The sequence below is a fragment of the Dipodomys ordii genome, unplaced genomic scaffold (genome assembly GCF_000151885.1).
Source record: "Dipodomys ordii isolate 6190 unplaced genomic scaffold, Dord_2.0 Scaffold132, whole genome shotgun sequence".
Lineage (NCBI taxonomy): Eukaryota > Metazoa > Chordata > Mammalia > Rodentia > Heteromyidae > Dipodomys > Dipodomys ordii.
In genome coordinates, this window is record NW_012267348.1 from 5102298 (window position 1) to 5118120 (window position 15823).

Sequence of the window (15823 nt, forward strand, 5' to 3'; positions counted from 1 at the left end):
CCTCAGCACCACATAAGCAAAAAGAAAAAAGCCAGAAGTGGCACTGTAGCTCAAGTGGTAGAGCACTAGCCTTGAGCTGAAGAGCTGAGGGACAGTGTCCAGGCCCAGAGTTCAGGCCTCACGACTGGACCCCCCCCCCCAAAAAAAAAAAAAAAACCCATGGAGAGGAGTAAGAAGAAATAACACCTAATGCAGTCACTTTACACTCACCCTTTCAAAATTAATCAGAGCTGGAAGATCAAAAGAAATAGTTCCTTGCCCACCTACTATCTATATCTGTCTACCTTCTAACTGGAAAGTCACAGCCTTGCCTTTGTTACCTGCTTTTTGTATTTATAGTAGCCTCTGAATGGTTACTCCCAACCAATCCATTATGTTCTCCCCAGCTGCCCCAAAGACCCTAGACACCCACTTCCTGCCCCAAGTCCAGTTATTCCTCCTTCCCTTAATAGGCCACAACTGGACTTATGCTCCAAATGGAACTTTTCTGGCCCATGGCCAATGTGTATTCTCCTATGTCATTCAAGTTGTCAGGTTTTTTGCCAGACCTTTCCAAAAGTTTCTTTTAACAGGGTAACAGCCCTCCACCCAGAACATCACCTGGGAACAAGTCAAGGCCATCCTGTTACTACAGGCAAACGGAGACATCATTTACACTGCTCTGCCTTGCCCAGCGCAGACCTGGACCCTAAAGACCCCAGCTCCAGGGACTCCTTGATGCCCCCAGGCCAGCAGGAAGTAGCCAAAAGAGCCATGACACCCATTGGCTCTGGTACCTTTAAATATCTCTTCTACCTCCTCCTCAGGTTAGTGTGATCCTAAAGTGGGAAAAGTCTTACTCCCTGCTCCAGGATGCCGGGAATCAGGTACCATGCTAGGTCTCCCATCTGAGACAGAAAAGGCAATCTCAGGTCTTTGATAGCCCCTTCTGAGAATCAATCCCCCCATGACAAATTCCTCTCTTGGGCTACTAACAGCAATTTTTGCCTTTTAATTGTGTCTTGCATTTTAGATAACTATTGATATGGAAAAGATGAGGACCTTTACCAGCCAAACTGTCAAGCAAAATGCCTCTTAGACCATACCTGGCCAAGCAATGAAGCAGGAACCCCTGCTTCAGCAAGAAGCCTCTTTTCAGCAAAAATAGCTCCAGAACAAACCACCTCTGCCCATACCCCCAGCCTGGTACCCCTATTTTGTTAAACAACAAAGTGGGGAAATGTTAACATTATGGCCACCTTTAGTCCTCAGCTCCACCCATACCTGAGCTCCTCCCTGCCATGGAGTTCCCACAATATACCTGGCCACTCCCTCTCTCCACCCAGCCCCACCTGAGCAGGCACCTTCCTCAGTTCCTGCCCCCAGACGCTCCTGCTACCTAGATAGGGATGGATGCCATGTGCCCCCTCTTTGGGGAAATAGGCTCCTCTAATAAGCCTTATAATAATCTTCCTGTGCCTGCTTGCCTCCACATGATCCCTTGGGATGGATGTGAAAGATTTCTTTCAGTGATATTATTCATAAAGCAAAAGTGGGTGCTACTGAGCACAGCTATGCTGGCCATGAGTTAATGAGTCCATAGCTCAGCAGAGCACAAACGGGAAAAGAAGGAATTTGCCAATGTGAACATGATTTTGCTCTTGTAAATAATAAAGGGACATTTATAGTGCACAATGGAGCCATGGGAAAGATGGTGAGTAGCGACATTTGTGCTATCAATGCCTGAGACATCACAACAAACTCAACAGTAGAGCACTGTGTGAGGTGGAAAGCTGCGGATTTAGTCATATCACTCAGGGGGAGAACCCTTCTTGACTAGTGTTTTATTATAAAGAAATTATTTATAAAATACATAATTTGTAATAATATATTTATAAAATATATACATATCTTGTGGTGTCTTTACACAGAAACACAGTGGGCTCATACCTGTAATCCTACGCAGGAGACCGAGATCTAAGGATCTTAGCCTGGATAGGAAAGCTATGAGACTTTATTTCCAATTAACTACCAAAAAGCCAGAAGTGGAGCTGTGGCTCAAGTTGTAGTGTTGGAGACACAGACTCGGCGTGAGCCCGCCTGAGGATCCGGGTGCTGTGTGAGGTTTATGTATGCTAGTGAATGAGGAGAAAACTCCATAATCTTGGCAAAGGTCGGGTTAACCCAGCATCAGCCTCCAGGATGGAAGGAAGGAACTCTTTCCCTATCTGGACAAAGGTCTGGATGCCCGGCCATAACCTTGGTGGAGGACATGGGGAAAGTGCCCTTTGAGCTCCTCCAAATAATTCTGTAGAACAAAGCCTCATTATGCCCTTTTGTGTTTCTAATGGAGCCCACCTGCACTTTGCTTTCTCTTTCTAAGTTTTGATCACATGAAACTGCTTCACCTTTGCTGGCAACAATTAACTCTTCCTGCTCACTAACTAAAGGAAACTGTGTTCCTGGAAAACTGTTTAAGGTTAACATTCTGCCCCATGACTGCCCTGTGACTGCAGATTTACTTTCTATGCCCATATACTGCATATAAGCATATGTTTAATAAACTTTGTCCATACAAAGTGGTGTGGTCCACTTTCTGCCTACCAGACACATGTTCCCAGGTCTCGCTGAGACCTGAGTACTAGCTCTGAGCAAAAAGAGACAATGCCAGGCCCTGAGTTCAAGCCCCAGTAGTGGCACAAAAGAATAAAAATATAAAATATAAAAGTCTCTCAGGGCTAGACCTGAAGTAAGGAAGTCAAGTCTGGCCAGTACCATATTGGCCACATGGTGGATGGTAGGGTCTGGTATCTTGTCTTCATGCTGGGGGAAGGAATCACCCCGCCTCCCCTGCCCCATCACATGCCCGGAGGCAGGGGCAGGCACTTGGCTGATAAGTTACTGACTGTCAGTCTAGTGCCTGGGACTGGGAATTTCCTGAGGATCTGCCCCCTGTGCCGACCTATTTAGGCCTGGACCAGCCTAGCCCCCCGGGACACCATGCCACGTGTGTCTCCGTGATCATGTCCTGTGTCCTGGCTCATCTCCAGTCATCATGGAGTCCCGATTCAGCAATCCATTGGAGCTGAATTGCAGGTTTGTTGGTATTGTTTTTTATTTCTTTCCTCTTTAGCATGTTTCCTAGCTGTGTTATGTGTATTTACGTGCTGCAGGACCTTTGTAACAACTGGCAGCCTGCAGCCTGTTAACTGTATAATAAAGACTCCAATATTCTATAAAGTGTGGCTTCTGGGATGATTTACAACAGACCCTCCAATACCCCAATGAGTAATTGCCCCCAATACTGGATAATTCAACAACAGTCATGTGGCTACTATGAATGAGAACCAGCTGCCTAGGATAGTGGTACTTACCATGCTAGTAATCTAAGTATTTAGAAACTGAGGCAAGAGGCTTATAAATTGAGGCCAACCTGGGGCTACACAGAAGGATATTGTATCAAAAGAAACAAAAAAGAATCAGATGTCTGTGCGTCTGTCATGAATAATGCCACCTTGTTTCTTGTGCAGATGGAGACCTGGAGAATGCAGACCACAGCCTGTGCTCCACAATAGCAGGACAAAGGAGAGATACTTAGGAAATGCTGAGATGCAGCATGTCCCCACCCCCACTCAGTCCTCCATGGTCTTAGGCTCAAAGTGGAGAAGTGTGCATGCACAGGCGCATGCACACACATGCTATTCAGATGAACAGATCTTGCTATTGCTCTCCATCCTCTATCTTTTCCCAAGAAAGAATGTCAGTTCCATAAGGACAAGACCTGTATTTGGTTCTTGGTATAATATGAAAGTGGCTGAAATGGTGTCTGGAACTTAGTAGTCAATAGCTGTGGGGCCAAGAAGGTATGAACTTCCGTTGGCCATGCTTCTGAGTTTATATCATACTTTGGCTAAACTTCACCTCTCATTCTCTACTCAAGAAGGGTCCAGAATCTCTGAGCAAAGGCAGGCTGCAGCACTCCTTCCTCTAGGAATTAATGTAAGAGCTATGAAGGCTTGGGCTGCCTAGGGCCTGCTTCATTTTCCTGGAAGCATGACTCCATCTGTTCAGGGCCCATCACACTGGCCCTTTGGGCTGGCAAAGAGGGCTTTGGACCAGGCTGCTCCTTCCAACTTATTTTCCTTTTCTGCACAAGCTTCTCAGTACTCAGTCTGCCTGGGGTCACTTATCTACCCCCACTATCTCTACATCTTACACACACATCCTGGCCAGCAGAGGTTTGCATCTTTCTCTATCCTTGAGTTTTTCTTTTTCCTCAGTACTGGGATGTGAAGTCAAGTCCTTATACTTGGTAGGCAGGCTACTACAGCTACTTTTCAAATGGAGTCTAGAGCTTATTATTTGGGTTAGCCTTAGAATGGGATCTTCCTACCTCTACCTCCTGAATAATAGGCATAAACTACCATGACTGATTTCTTTGTTAAAATGGAGTCTTTTTGTCCAGAACTGGCATTAATCATTGATCCTACTGATCTCTACTTCTCAAGTGGCTAAGATTACAGGTGTGAGACCTAGCCTTTTTTTAAGGCAGCAGACTCACTATATTCAATATTTAATAGAAAAATTTATCTGGAATACTCTATCTGACATTACTGAAGTTTTGAACTGAGACCTCACACTGGCTAGGAATGCTAAACTGCTGAGCCATGCCTCTAGCCCTTTTTTTCTATTGGTTATTTTTGACCTGGGTTCTTACATCCTGCCCAGGCAGGGTTTTTTGGCTGCCTGTATTTGGCTTTTCATCATAGCTGTCAGGAGTGTACTACCATGCCTAGCTCTTCTCACCAAGATGGGGTCTCACAGCCTATTTCTGCCAGGTGTTAACCTGGAGCCATAACCCTCCCAATCTCAGCCTATAGGAGGACAGATGTATACCACCACACCCAGCTATCAGTTGAGAAGGGTGGAAACAAGCAGAAGCCTAAGAAGGGCATGACTTTTCCTTTCCTGGAATCGCAGGAAAAGGGCCAGGCTAGCCTGCTGGATGTGACATACAACTGGCTCAGTTGTTGCCCCTGCTCCCCCCAGTTGTCAATCAACCAACACAAGGCCATCCAAGGTGAGCCAGCCCCCACCCAATCTGCCAACTGATTGTGTATGCACAAAACCAGATATGCATGAGATCAGTTAGCTGAGCAGCTAACTAAACTAAACTGTTTCATAAACCACTAAATTACAAGGCAGTTTGAGCTAAGGGATACATAACTATTTTTTGAGGAAACTGAGGCTCAGACATTAGGTGACTTGCCAAAGGTCCCTCAGCTCTTAGGTGGGAAGCCAAGCTGGCTGCTCCAGAAGCCAAACTTCGCTAACTGTCCTCTAGCCCAGCCATTCTGCAAATTGCAAATATAGTCCTACTTCTCTACTTTGCAAAAGGACATGGCATCATACTGCGAGTATTTTGGTTTGCAATGAACCCCTCTGTCTTCTGACACATGCCAACCGCTTAAAAATAAGGTTGATAACCCAGGTGCTGGTGGCTCATACCTATAATCCTAGATACTTGGAAGCCTGAGATCTGAGGATCACAGTTCAAAGCCAGGCCAAGCAGGAAAAAGTCTGAAGACTGTGAGACTCTTATCCCCAATTAACCACCCAAAAGCCAGAAGTGCTCATGCTCAGTTGAGATGCTGCCACTTCAGATGTATAAAACCACAATTTCAGTAGGAATTGTGTGATACACACCACATGTAACAGAAAGAACTGGAGGTATTTGTTTTTTTTTTTAATTTTTAAGTTTTCATCCATTTTCTACATTTTCCACCATAAACCCTAATTTTCTGAAGGGAAGCTAAATTGAGGCTCATATAAGGAAGGGTTCCACTGGAAGACACATTAGCTCATTTAAGTAAGTTATAAGAGCCATATGGGTCCCTTGACTGTCAGTATTTGGAGGATGAGGACAACAAGAAAGATGCCCTTAAAGGAACTGCTTTGCAGGACTCTGGCACCATCCTCGATGGGCTGTCAGAGGGTTTATAAATATGAAAAGGAAGGGGTGGGTAGGAACACGGCAGAGGAAGAAAACAGGAAGCCCCCTCGGCAGCAGCAGGAGGTGGCCACTGCCCCAGGCACCTTCAGGAAGGTCAGCGAACACTCGTGCCATCTGGCCCCAAGCCCAGGTGACCCACCATCCACAGAGATGAAATGTAGTATCCGTTCCCGCTTCAGCCTGAGCATTCTTCCAGTTCCTTGGCCAGAGACCAACGAGGTCCCTGGAGGCTGCAAGCAGGGTCCACTCTGATCCTTCTCCTCCTTCCTTCCACACCAACAAGCAGGGAGGAGGTCATGGAGGCTGTGCAGGTACAAACCTAGGGCCCATTCCCTTCAATGCCAGTCATCCTGAGGACCTGGGCATCTGTGACTGCACAAAGGACTCGGTAATTATCTTTCATGCATATTGTCCTCTGGACAAGAGGAAAGATGAGAGGAGGGAGAGATGCCATGTCCTCTGCCCAACAGACTCAGTCTCCCAACCCAGTTCCTTCCAACCCTCTTACCCATCAAAGAGGATTTGGGTATAGAAAAGCAAGGGCAGGTATGAAATCTACTCTGAGATTCATGGCACTATATGCAATTGGATGAACCCAAAAGCAGACAAAGCTGAACTGTGGCTGTCTTCCCACTCTCTGCCTGCTTAGCTATGAGACAGGACAGAAGTTGGAGGGATGTTGGGTGCTGATGGCTCACACCTACAATTGCTACTCCAGAGGGTGAGATCTGAGGACTGCAGTGTGAAGCCAGCACAAGTAGAAAAGTCTCTGAGATTAATTAGAGATTAACCTCTAATTAACCAACAAAAAGTTGAATGTGAAGCTGTGGCTCCAGTGGTAGAGCACCAGTTTTGAAAACAAACACTACAACTTGAACACTAAGCACTTGAACCTGGCCTTGAGTTCAAGATCTAGTACTAGCACATAGACACAGATCTAATATACTCACACAGAAAGATAGATACACAGAGACACACAACATTGAAAAAACGCAGGAAGATTAAGCCTCACGCCCCCCCCCCCACACGTGTAGGGAGGTAACAAAGGGTGAGTGATCTGCCAGTGGCCCTTAATCCCATCGTTCACTTGTTTCTTCTTTTATTAGCTACTTGAATGCCTCCTAGATGTGGCATTGCAAACGAGTCATGAACCAAACAGGTGAAATCTTTTCCAGCAAATTTGATTCGTTGCGAACACATCAACTAACAAGCCAGATGGTGAGCAGCTCAACACAGGAAAAGCAAGTCAGGGAATGGAGGCTGGAGGTGGCAGAGACAGCAACTGGGAATTTCCATCTTAAATATGTTAACTCCAGAAGGTCTCATGGATAACATGACTTTTGGACAGAAAATGGACCATGAAAATGTCAGGATAAAGATAATGTCTCAAAGAAGGAACAGCAAGTTCAAAGGTCCTGAGGTAGCAGCAGGCTTGACATCAGCACTGCCAAAGCAGGATACAATTCATCAACTGGGACCATGGATCTGAACTAGAGGGCCACCTCAAGGTCATCTCTACCAAATCAGAGTTCAGGATACCAGGCAAGAAAATGTCAGTAGGGAAAGCCATTCCCTTAACCCCCAGAAGATTCCCTGACAGAACTGTTTCTAGATCCCCCTTCTCCAGCGCCTGTTCACAGGGTGAATATCCCTTGTGCAAAATCCTTGGGCCCAGAAGCATTTCATTTTTTTTTATATTTGCATATAGCTTGTTTGGATACTTAATACACAGAGACTAAAGGAAATTCTATGCCAAAAAAATTCCTAAGTGTTTTTGGTATACAGTTTTCCACTTGTGCCATCACCTTGGCACTCAAAAGTTCTGGATTTTGGCCAGGGGCTGGTGGCTCACACCTGTAATCCTCGTTATTCAGGAGGCTGAGATATGAGGATCGTGATTCAAAGCCAGTCTAGGTAGGAAAGGCCATGAGACTTTTATCTCTATCAGAAAACCAGAAGTGAAGCTGTGGAGCAAAGTGGTAAAGTGATAGGTTTGAGCAGAAAAACTAAAGGGCATCACCTAGGCCCTGGGTTCTAGCCCCATGACCACCACCAACAGCAAAAATAATGGTTTGATTTTGGAGCATTACAGGTTTTAAGGAGTAGCAATACTTAAGTCTGTATAGATATTTATGGGCTAAGAAGAAAATGGACAATAAACGCAAGTGTTACAAAAGACTCAGAAGAGAGGCTGAGAGTTTATGGCTCATGCCTGTAATCCTAGCAACTCAGGAGGCTGAGATCTAAGGATCACAGTTTTAAGCCAGCCAGGCCAGAAAAGTCCATGAAACTCCTGTTTCCAATTAAACTCCAAAAAGTTGAAAGTGGAACTGTGGCTCAAGTGGCAGAGTGCCAGACCTGAGTGAAAAAAGCTAAAGGTCAGGGCCTAGGCCCTGAGTTCAAGCCTTAGTACTGTTGGTTTGTTTGTTGTTGTTGTTTTGTTTTTAAAAAAAGGACCCAGAATTACAATCTCTTTGGTATTATTCAATGTTTTGAACTATAAGAAATTTCTCCTCAAACTGAACAACAGTGGGAGACAGTGAGAAACAGTATGCAAAACATATCCCTGGTGGTCCAGGGGAACCCTAAAGACTCTGCAACATGGACCCCCCTGGAGGGAAGGACAGCACACCTCAAGGTTCTGGAAGCTATGGGGCATGAAAGCCCAATCTCAGAGGGTTTCTTCTCCTTCCAACGGCTGAGGCTGGGTGAGGTCCGGAGTTGGTGAAAGGGAGCTGCTTGCAGCTTGCTGGAGACCAGACGGGAAGGAAGAAGGGTCTCTCATAGCTGAGACCTGAACCTCAGCTCGAGGCTCAGAGCGCAAACCCTAAACACAAAGATGGGATCTCAGTGGGACTGCCAAATCAGCAAGGAGTCCTTGGAAGACGTTTTTGTGTGTGCCAGTACTGGAGCTTGAACCTAGGTCCTCACACTCTCAACTTGACTTTTTTCACTCAAGGATGGTGGTCTACTACTTGAGCCACACTTCCGGCTTTTTGCTGGTTAATTAGAGACAAGAGTCTCAAGGACCTCTCTGCCCAGACTGAGCCATCAGTCACTATAACATTTTGGTGACAGGGCATAGAAGGGAACTATTAAATCCTAGCCTTCCATCCTCTAAGAATCTGATCTTAAGTTGTTCCTAGATTTCCAGGGTTTCGTTTCCCACTCTACTGGTATCTTCTCCTTGGTTCTCAAAACATATGATGCACATACATGGCAGACACTAACACTACTTTTGTGGTTGCTCCCTAAATATTTCCTCACACAGGGAAGCCCCTGGAAGCATCATCTTCAATCATGTAATAAGCACCCAGGAGGGTGACACCTGGCCACTGTTACTGGGCTCTCCTTTGGACCAACTCCTCAGGTCTTTGGGAGAAATCTGAGTTCTTATCCTAAGACACACCACAGGGCTGATGATTCATGCTGAAGAGACACTGACAGAAGCCTAAATGAGCTGGGTACCCAGTGACTCATGCTTGCAATCTTAACTACTCAGGAAGCTGAGATCTGAGGATCAAGGTTCAAAGCCAGCCTGGGCAGGAAAAGTCCATGCTTTTCTATTATCTTTATTATTATCTTATCTCCAATGAACCACTGAAATCTAGAATGGAGTTGTGGCTCAGTAGCAGAGCCATAGCCTTAAGTGAAAAAAAAAAAAAACAAAGCACCCAGGCCCTGAGTTCAAGTCCCAGTAACAGCATAAAAAGCAGCAGCACTAGTGGCTCATGCCTGTAATCCTAGCTACTCAGGAGTCTGAGATCTGAGGATCATGATTCAAAGCCAGCCCGAGCAGAAAAGTTTGTGAGACTCTCATCTCCAATTAATCACAGAAAAAAATCCAAAGTGGAGCTGTACGTAGCTCAAGTGGTAGAGAGCCAGCCTTAAGCGAAAAGTAGCTCAAGAACAGTGCCCAGGTCCAGACTTCAAGCCCCAGGACCACTGAAAAAAAAAAAGCAGCAGCAGTCTAAATGAGCTAATATATGTGAAAAGGCCCCAGCCCAGGGCCTGGCACTCAACAGGCACTGTAACTGTTGGGGACTCGTTTCCTTCTGTGGTCACAAAACCTGGCTTTCAGAGGCTGGGAGGTAACAACACATTACACAAGTACTACTCAGGTGGTCAAAGAAACACATTTGGCAACTGGAGCTAACTTCCACACAGCCCCCCCAGCAATCACCTGAGTGTAACTCTTCAATTCTCTCTCTCTCTCTCTCTCTCTCTCTTACTTTCTGGTCTCTGTTCCTCTGGACAAAAAGTCAGCCAGTGTTCCTCCTGCCTCCCAGGCTGTCACTAGGGAAGGAGGACACAGTCACACGTCCCCACTGCTGCCCAGTTCAGGGGATAGCAAGGTGACACCCACTTGCAGGGTCAAATGCCAACTCATACACTGTTAATAGTGTCATGAGATGCAAAGAAGCAGATGGGAAGGAGAGGACTTCAAGGGCAGCCGTGTACATGGTCAGGACTACTTTACATCACACTGAATGACTTGTCCTGACCCCATGGGAGATATGGAAACCATCAAGGGCCCCCACAGTGCAGTTGGGTCTGAAGGACTCTTACCTGCCTCGCCACCTTCCGTGCCTCCCAGTAGGGCTTGGAGTCCTCCACAGCTTTGCCGATTTTCTTCACCAACTCATCCAGTTTCACTGTGGCCTCCACCAGAACAGAGCGGAACTTCTGACGGGCATCCTGCAGCCAGGGGCCATAGAAGAGATACAGCTCAGGCACAAGAAGGACACTGCCAACACTGGCTTCAAACACAGGAGGGACTCTATCCAGCATGCAGATACCCTCATCAATGCCTTACAAGACAGTGTCTACCCTGGCACCATGCAAAGAACTTTCTCTTGCAGTGACAATGATCTAGAACCTACACTGTTAGGATGACCACCCACCGTACACACATATGGAGCCCTTAGACTGGCTGGGGTGACTGAGGGAATGAGTTTGCAATTTACTTGAGTTTTATTTACATTAATAATTAATGTGGCCAGGCATGGAGGTACACACTTGGGTGAACTAGAGATAGGAGGATCATGTTCCTCGGACAGCCCAGGACAGTTAGTCTTAAAAGAAAAAAAAAACGTGACAAATAGGATTACACAAAATAAAAAGTTTCTGCACAGTGAGGGACATAGTTACTAAACTAGAAAGACAGCCAACAGAATGGGAGAAGATCTTTACCAGCAAGACATCTGACTAACATCCAAAGGACTCAAAAAGCAAACCCCCTCCAAAACTATCAAATCAACAAATGGGCAATGGAGCTTAAGAGCATCTTCTTGGAAGAAGAAAATGGCAAGCAAACACATAAGGAAATGCGCAACAACACTGGCCATAAAGGAAATGCAAATCAAAACAACTTCAAGATTCCATCTCATCCCAGTTTGTATTCTTGATAGTGGCCAATCTAACAACAACAAATGCTTGGATGGGATGTTAGGATAAAGGAATCCCATTGCACTGTTGGTAAGACTAAACTAGTACAACCAATCTTGCAGGAAGTCTGACAGTTCCTCAAAAAACTAAACATAGAACTTTCCTACAACCTAGCCATACCATTCTTGGACATCTACCCAGAATGTTACAAAAATCAGGAGACAGTGAAGACACTTGTGCATCCATGCTCACTGCTGTACTATTCACAATAGCCAAGTCCTAGAAACAGCCCAGATGCCCTAGAGTAGATGAGTAGATCAATAAAATGTGGTACAAGGGATACACAATGGAATTTTACTCATCCATTAGAAAGAATGATATCTGCAGGGGAATGGATGGACCTAGAACAAATCATGTTACGTGAGATAGGCTAAGCTCAAAAAGTGACGACGAATATTTCTCTCCTATTCAGAAGCTAGATCTAAAATACACCAGGGCATGGTAAATTATACAGGACTCTAGGCATTCACACAGTGAGACCAAAGGATACCATTAGGGGAGGAACCCAAAGGCATAATCTCCTGAACATGTAAACTACTATTTATTGAAATGAATTCCTGGAAAGGGAAACACAAGTTATTTATTTCGCTGCTGGTGGTAGTGTTCCCCCTACCCTTTTTCTTTTTCTGCTTCTTGGGGAAGAAGAAAGGAGAGGGTGCAGAAAGCAAAGGAGGAAGGGCAAACAAATGCAATCATGGTATTCAGTCTACACTATGTGGAAAGTGAACTATGTAACTTGTGGGCAGGGAGGGGAAGGGGAAAGTGGGGGAAAGTGAAGGACGGGGTGACCCGTCCAAAGAGAAATGTGAATTGTGAAATGGTAACCACTCTGTACAATACCTTAATAATAAAATTATATTTTTAAAGAGAGATAAAAACAAATAGCAAAAGAACCAAGTATGGCTCAAGTGATGGAACACTAGCCAATCGGGCACCATACATTGAGTTCAACCCCCAGGACTTCAAAAAAGTAAATGAATAAAAACTAATGTGACCAGGTAACTATGCTGGACAGAACTGCATACATTAAAAAGTTCTGTCTGCCAGGTGCTGGTGGCTCATGCTTGTAGTTCTAGCTACTCAGGAGGCTGAGATCTGAGGATCATCGTTTGAAATGACCCCAAGCAAAAACATCCACGAGGCACTCATCTCCAACTAACCAGAAAAAAGCAAAGCAAAAAGTTCAAGACCCTGAGTTCAAGCCCCAGTACTGGGATGTGCACGCATGTGCGTGTGCACACATGCTTATGCATGTACACACACACACACCTTTGTCCAGGTCTTCAGAGGAAGATCATCCAGTCTGGCCACTTGTGATAGCTTCAGTCCATATTAAGTTCACTGTACCATTTCCCACAAAGTCCTTGACCACATGATTCATCAGTCATTAACACTGAGTGCAAGTTTATTGCATGTACTCATGCATGCCTGCATGTACTGATGCACATAAGACCCTGTTCTGGGTCTTCAGCATGTTCTTCCCTCAGTACATTACCACCCAGTCTAGAAATGTCAATGCCCCCATGGCAACAGCATGTACCATGGAACCCAGCAGCAGAAAACCTTACCAGAGCCACTAATGGAGAGAGGTACAGAATCTCCAGACCAGTAGCTACTGACACATGTGGGGGACCTGGGACTGAGAGAAAATTCATGTCCCCAGCAGGCAGCAGAGCCCTAGTTCAGGCAGGATAAATGGCTTAGTGTTTTCAAGAATCTAAGGGAGCTAGAGGCCTGGAATGTGGAGAATGTCAAGAGATAAGGGTGGCCACCAATCCTGGAAGCAGCTACCAACAAAGGTCTAGAAACTACAGGGTGCTTCGTTATTCAGGAGCTGAGATCTGAGGATTGCTGTTCAAAGCCAGGCTAGGTAGGAAGAGTCCATTAGACTCTTATCTCCAATTAAGCCACCCCCCCTCCAAAAAAAAGCCAGAAGTGGAGCTGTGGCTCAAGTGGTAGAGCATTAGCCTTGAGCACAAAAGCTCAGGGGTAGCACCAAGGCCCTGAGTTCAAGCTCCAGGATTGACACCCCCGCCCCCCTCAAAAAAAAACCAGAAACCAGGTCCATGAGATATAAGGAAGAATAAAAATGAAGAAATATAGTCCCTGGTTTGGGGAATTGAGTTGGTATTTCTCAGGTCCCAAGACCCAGCTTTCCCTTTCTTTTCTCTCCTGTTCATTTGCATGGTGGAGCCACATGTGGGTGGGGTGATTTGGGGAAAGGAGAACACATAGTCACAAGCCCAGACGATTCCCTGAGACTAAACAGCCATCTGCTGGGGAGACATTTGTCCCATAGGCTGAAGGACCTTCCCCATAATGAACTATTGAACAGTCTATATTTCTACATGCAGGGGAGGGTCATAGGGATAAAGATGGCTCTGGTCAGCTCTTCTAATCCATCCCCTGTCATCTCAAGCCATGGGCTTGCTAGAAAGGCTTGACCATGGTATTCAGGATGTGAAGATACAGCCTCAGCTTCCCTTAGGAGTCTTCACTCTGCTCTGAGCCCAAATCCCATTTCTGATTCAGATTTTCCCCCATCCTGTGTTTGTCATTATCTTGATGTTCTCAGCCTTCTCTCTCATCAGCCAGGCCTGGAATCATCTGCTATAGCTTCTGAAGGCAGAGAACAGAGGACACTGGGCCTCCAGGGAAGGGCCGCAGATATCTTGAGGTACTCCAGGGAACAAGAAAGTCCCACACAACTTCTGCCAGGCTTGGCTTCTTGGAACGGGGAAACAGCATGTTGTCAAGGCCCAGGATTTCAATGTGAGACACAGAGTCAACCACAGTTAAATCTTTCTGTGGCAGCCTATGCACCATCGGTTATTATCTATGAAAGTGTTATTTTTCATCTTATGGGGAGGGTTATGAGAAAAAAAGGAGAACACAAATGTAAAACCCCTAATAGTTCCATCCAGAGCCACAGTTTATGCTCAATAATTGCATATGATGTTTCCTTTTGTGATCCATGAAAAGCCACTGATAGGGCTGGGAAGGTGGCTCAGTGGTAGAGAGCACTTGCCTTGCATGCATGAGGCCCTGGGTTTGATTCCTCAGCACATAAGCAGAAAAAGCTGTAAGTGGCACTGTGGCTCAAATGGTAGAGTGCTAGCCTTGAGCTGAGGGACAGCACCCAGGCCCAGAGTTCAGGCCCCACAACCAACAAAAATAAATAAATAAATAAAATAAAAAATAAAAGCCACTGATAACCATTTTTCCTCCTGTGACCTATTAAAAACCACTGGGTGGGTGAGGAGTCTCCATGAGGCAGGGTGGCTGACAAGATGGACATAATAACATCAAACTTCAAAGACAGTTGCTTTGTCAGCTGTACTCATGCATCTGACTTGAGTCCTTACAGTTACCTCTCAGTCCTGAACAGCATCCTCCCCTAGGACCACTTGTAAATAACCTGGTCCCAAAGCACTGTCTATGGGCCAAGAGACTTAGAACATCTGGCTTATATACTGTGTAGTAAATGTTATAAAAAAATTAATTTTTAAGCTGGACACTGGTAGCTCACACTTATAATCCTATCTACTCAGAGGCTAAGAGCTAAAGATCATAATTTGAAGCCAGTCTTGGCAGACACGTCTGAGAGATTCATCTCTAATTACCCAGCAAAAAACTGAGACTGGAGGCATGGCTCAAATGGTAGAGTGCCAGCCTTGAGTAGAAAATATAAGCAAGGACTCAAGTTTAAGTCCTAATACTAGTAAATGCCCACACAAAAATATACAAGCACCAAGGTAATTTTTTTTTTTTTTTTTTGTCGATCATGGATCTTGAACTCTGAGCCTGAACGCTGTCCCTCAGCTCTTCAGCTCAAGGCTAGTGTTCTACCATTTGAGCCACTGTGTTACTTCCGGTTTTCTGAGTGGTTTATTAGAGTTAAGAGTCTCATGGGCTTTCCTGCCTGGACTGGCTTTGAACTGTGATCTTCAGATCTCAGCCTGAATAGCTGAATTACAGGTGTGAGCCACTGGCGCCCAGCAACACCAAGGTAATTCTCAAATTTTTCATTAAAAAACAATCAGGCTGGCTGTAATCCTTACTACTCAGCAGGCTGAGATCTGAGAATCACAATTCAAAACCAGCCCAGGCAGGAAAGTCTGTGAGACTCTTATCTCCAATTAACCACCAGAAAACCAGAAGGAGCACTGTATCCCCAGTGGTAGAGAGCTAGCCTTGAGCTGAAGAGCTGAGGGGCAGTGCCCAGGCCCAGAGGTTGAAAGACAAAAAAAAAAATCAGGTGATCTTACTTGGTAAACATGAGCCAGAAGTGGAATAGAATATAACCTACCCACTCTGCTTGTATCTATATTACACACCTGATGCCTTTGTTTTGGTTTACTGCTCAGTCCCTGGAGACATTTG

The 15823-nt window shown here is 45.4% G+C and overlaps 1 protein-coding gene across 1 annotated transcript in view; it reads right to left on the reverse strand.

The window, feature by feature from the left end:
- Positions 1–10783, reverse strand: part of Sh3bp5 (SH3-domain binding protein 5 (BTK-associated)) — a 55326-nt gene extending 44543 nt beyond the window's left edge. Inside the window, exon 1 of the mRNA XM_013030728.1 lies at positions 10562–10783. Within this exon, the coding sequence (XP_012886182.1) occupies positions 10562–10783 (222 nt within the window). The remainder of the gene's footprint in view (positions 1–10561) is intronic.
- Between the last annotated feature and the right edge of the window lie 5040 nt (positions 10784–15823).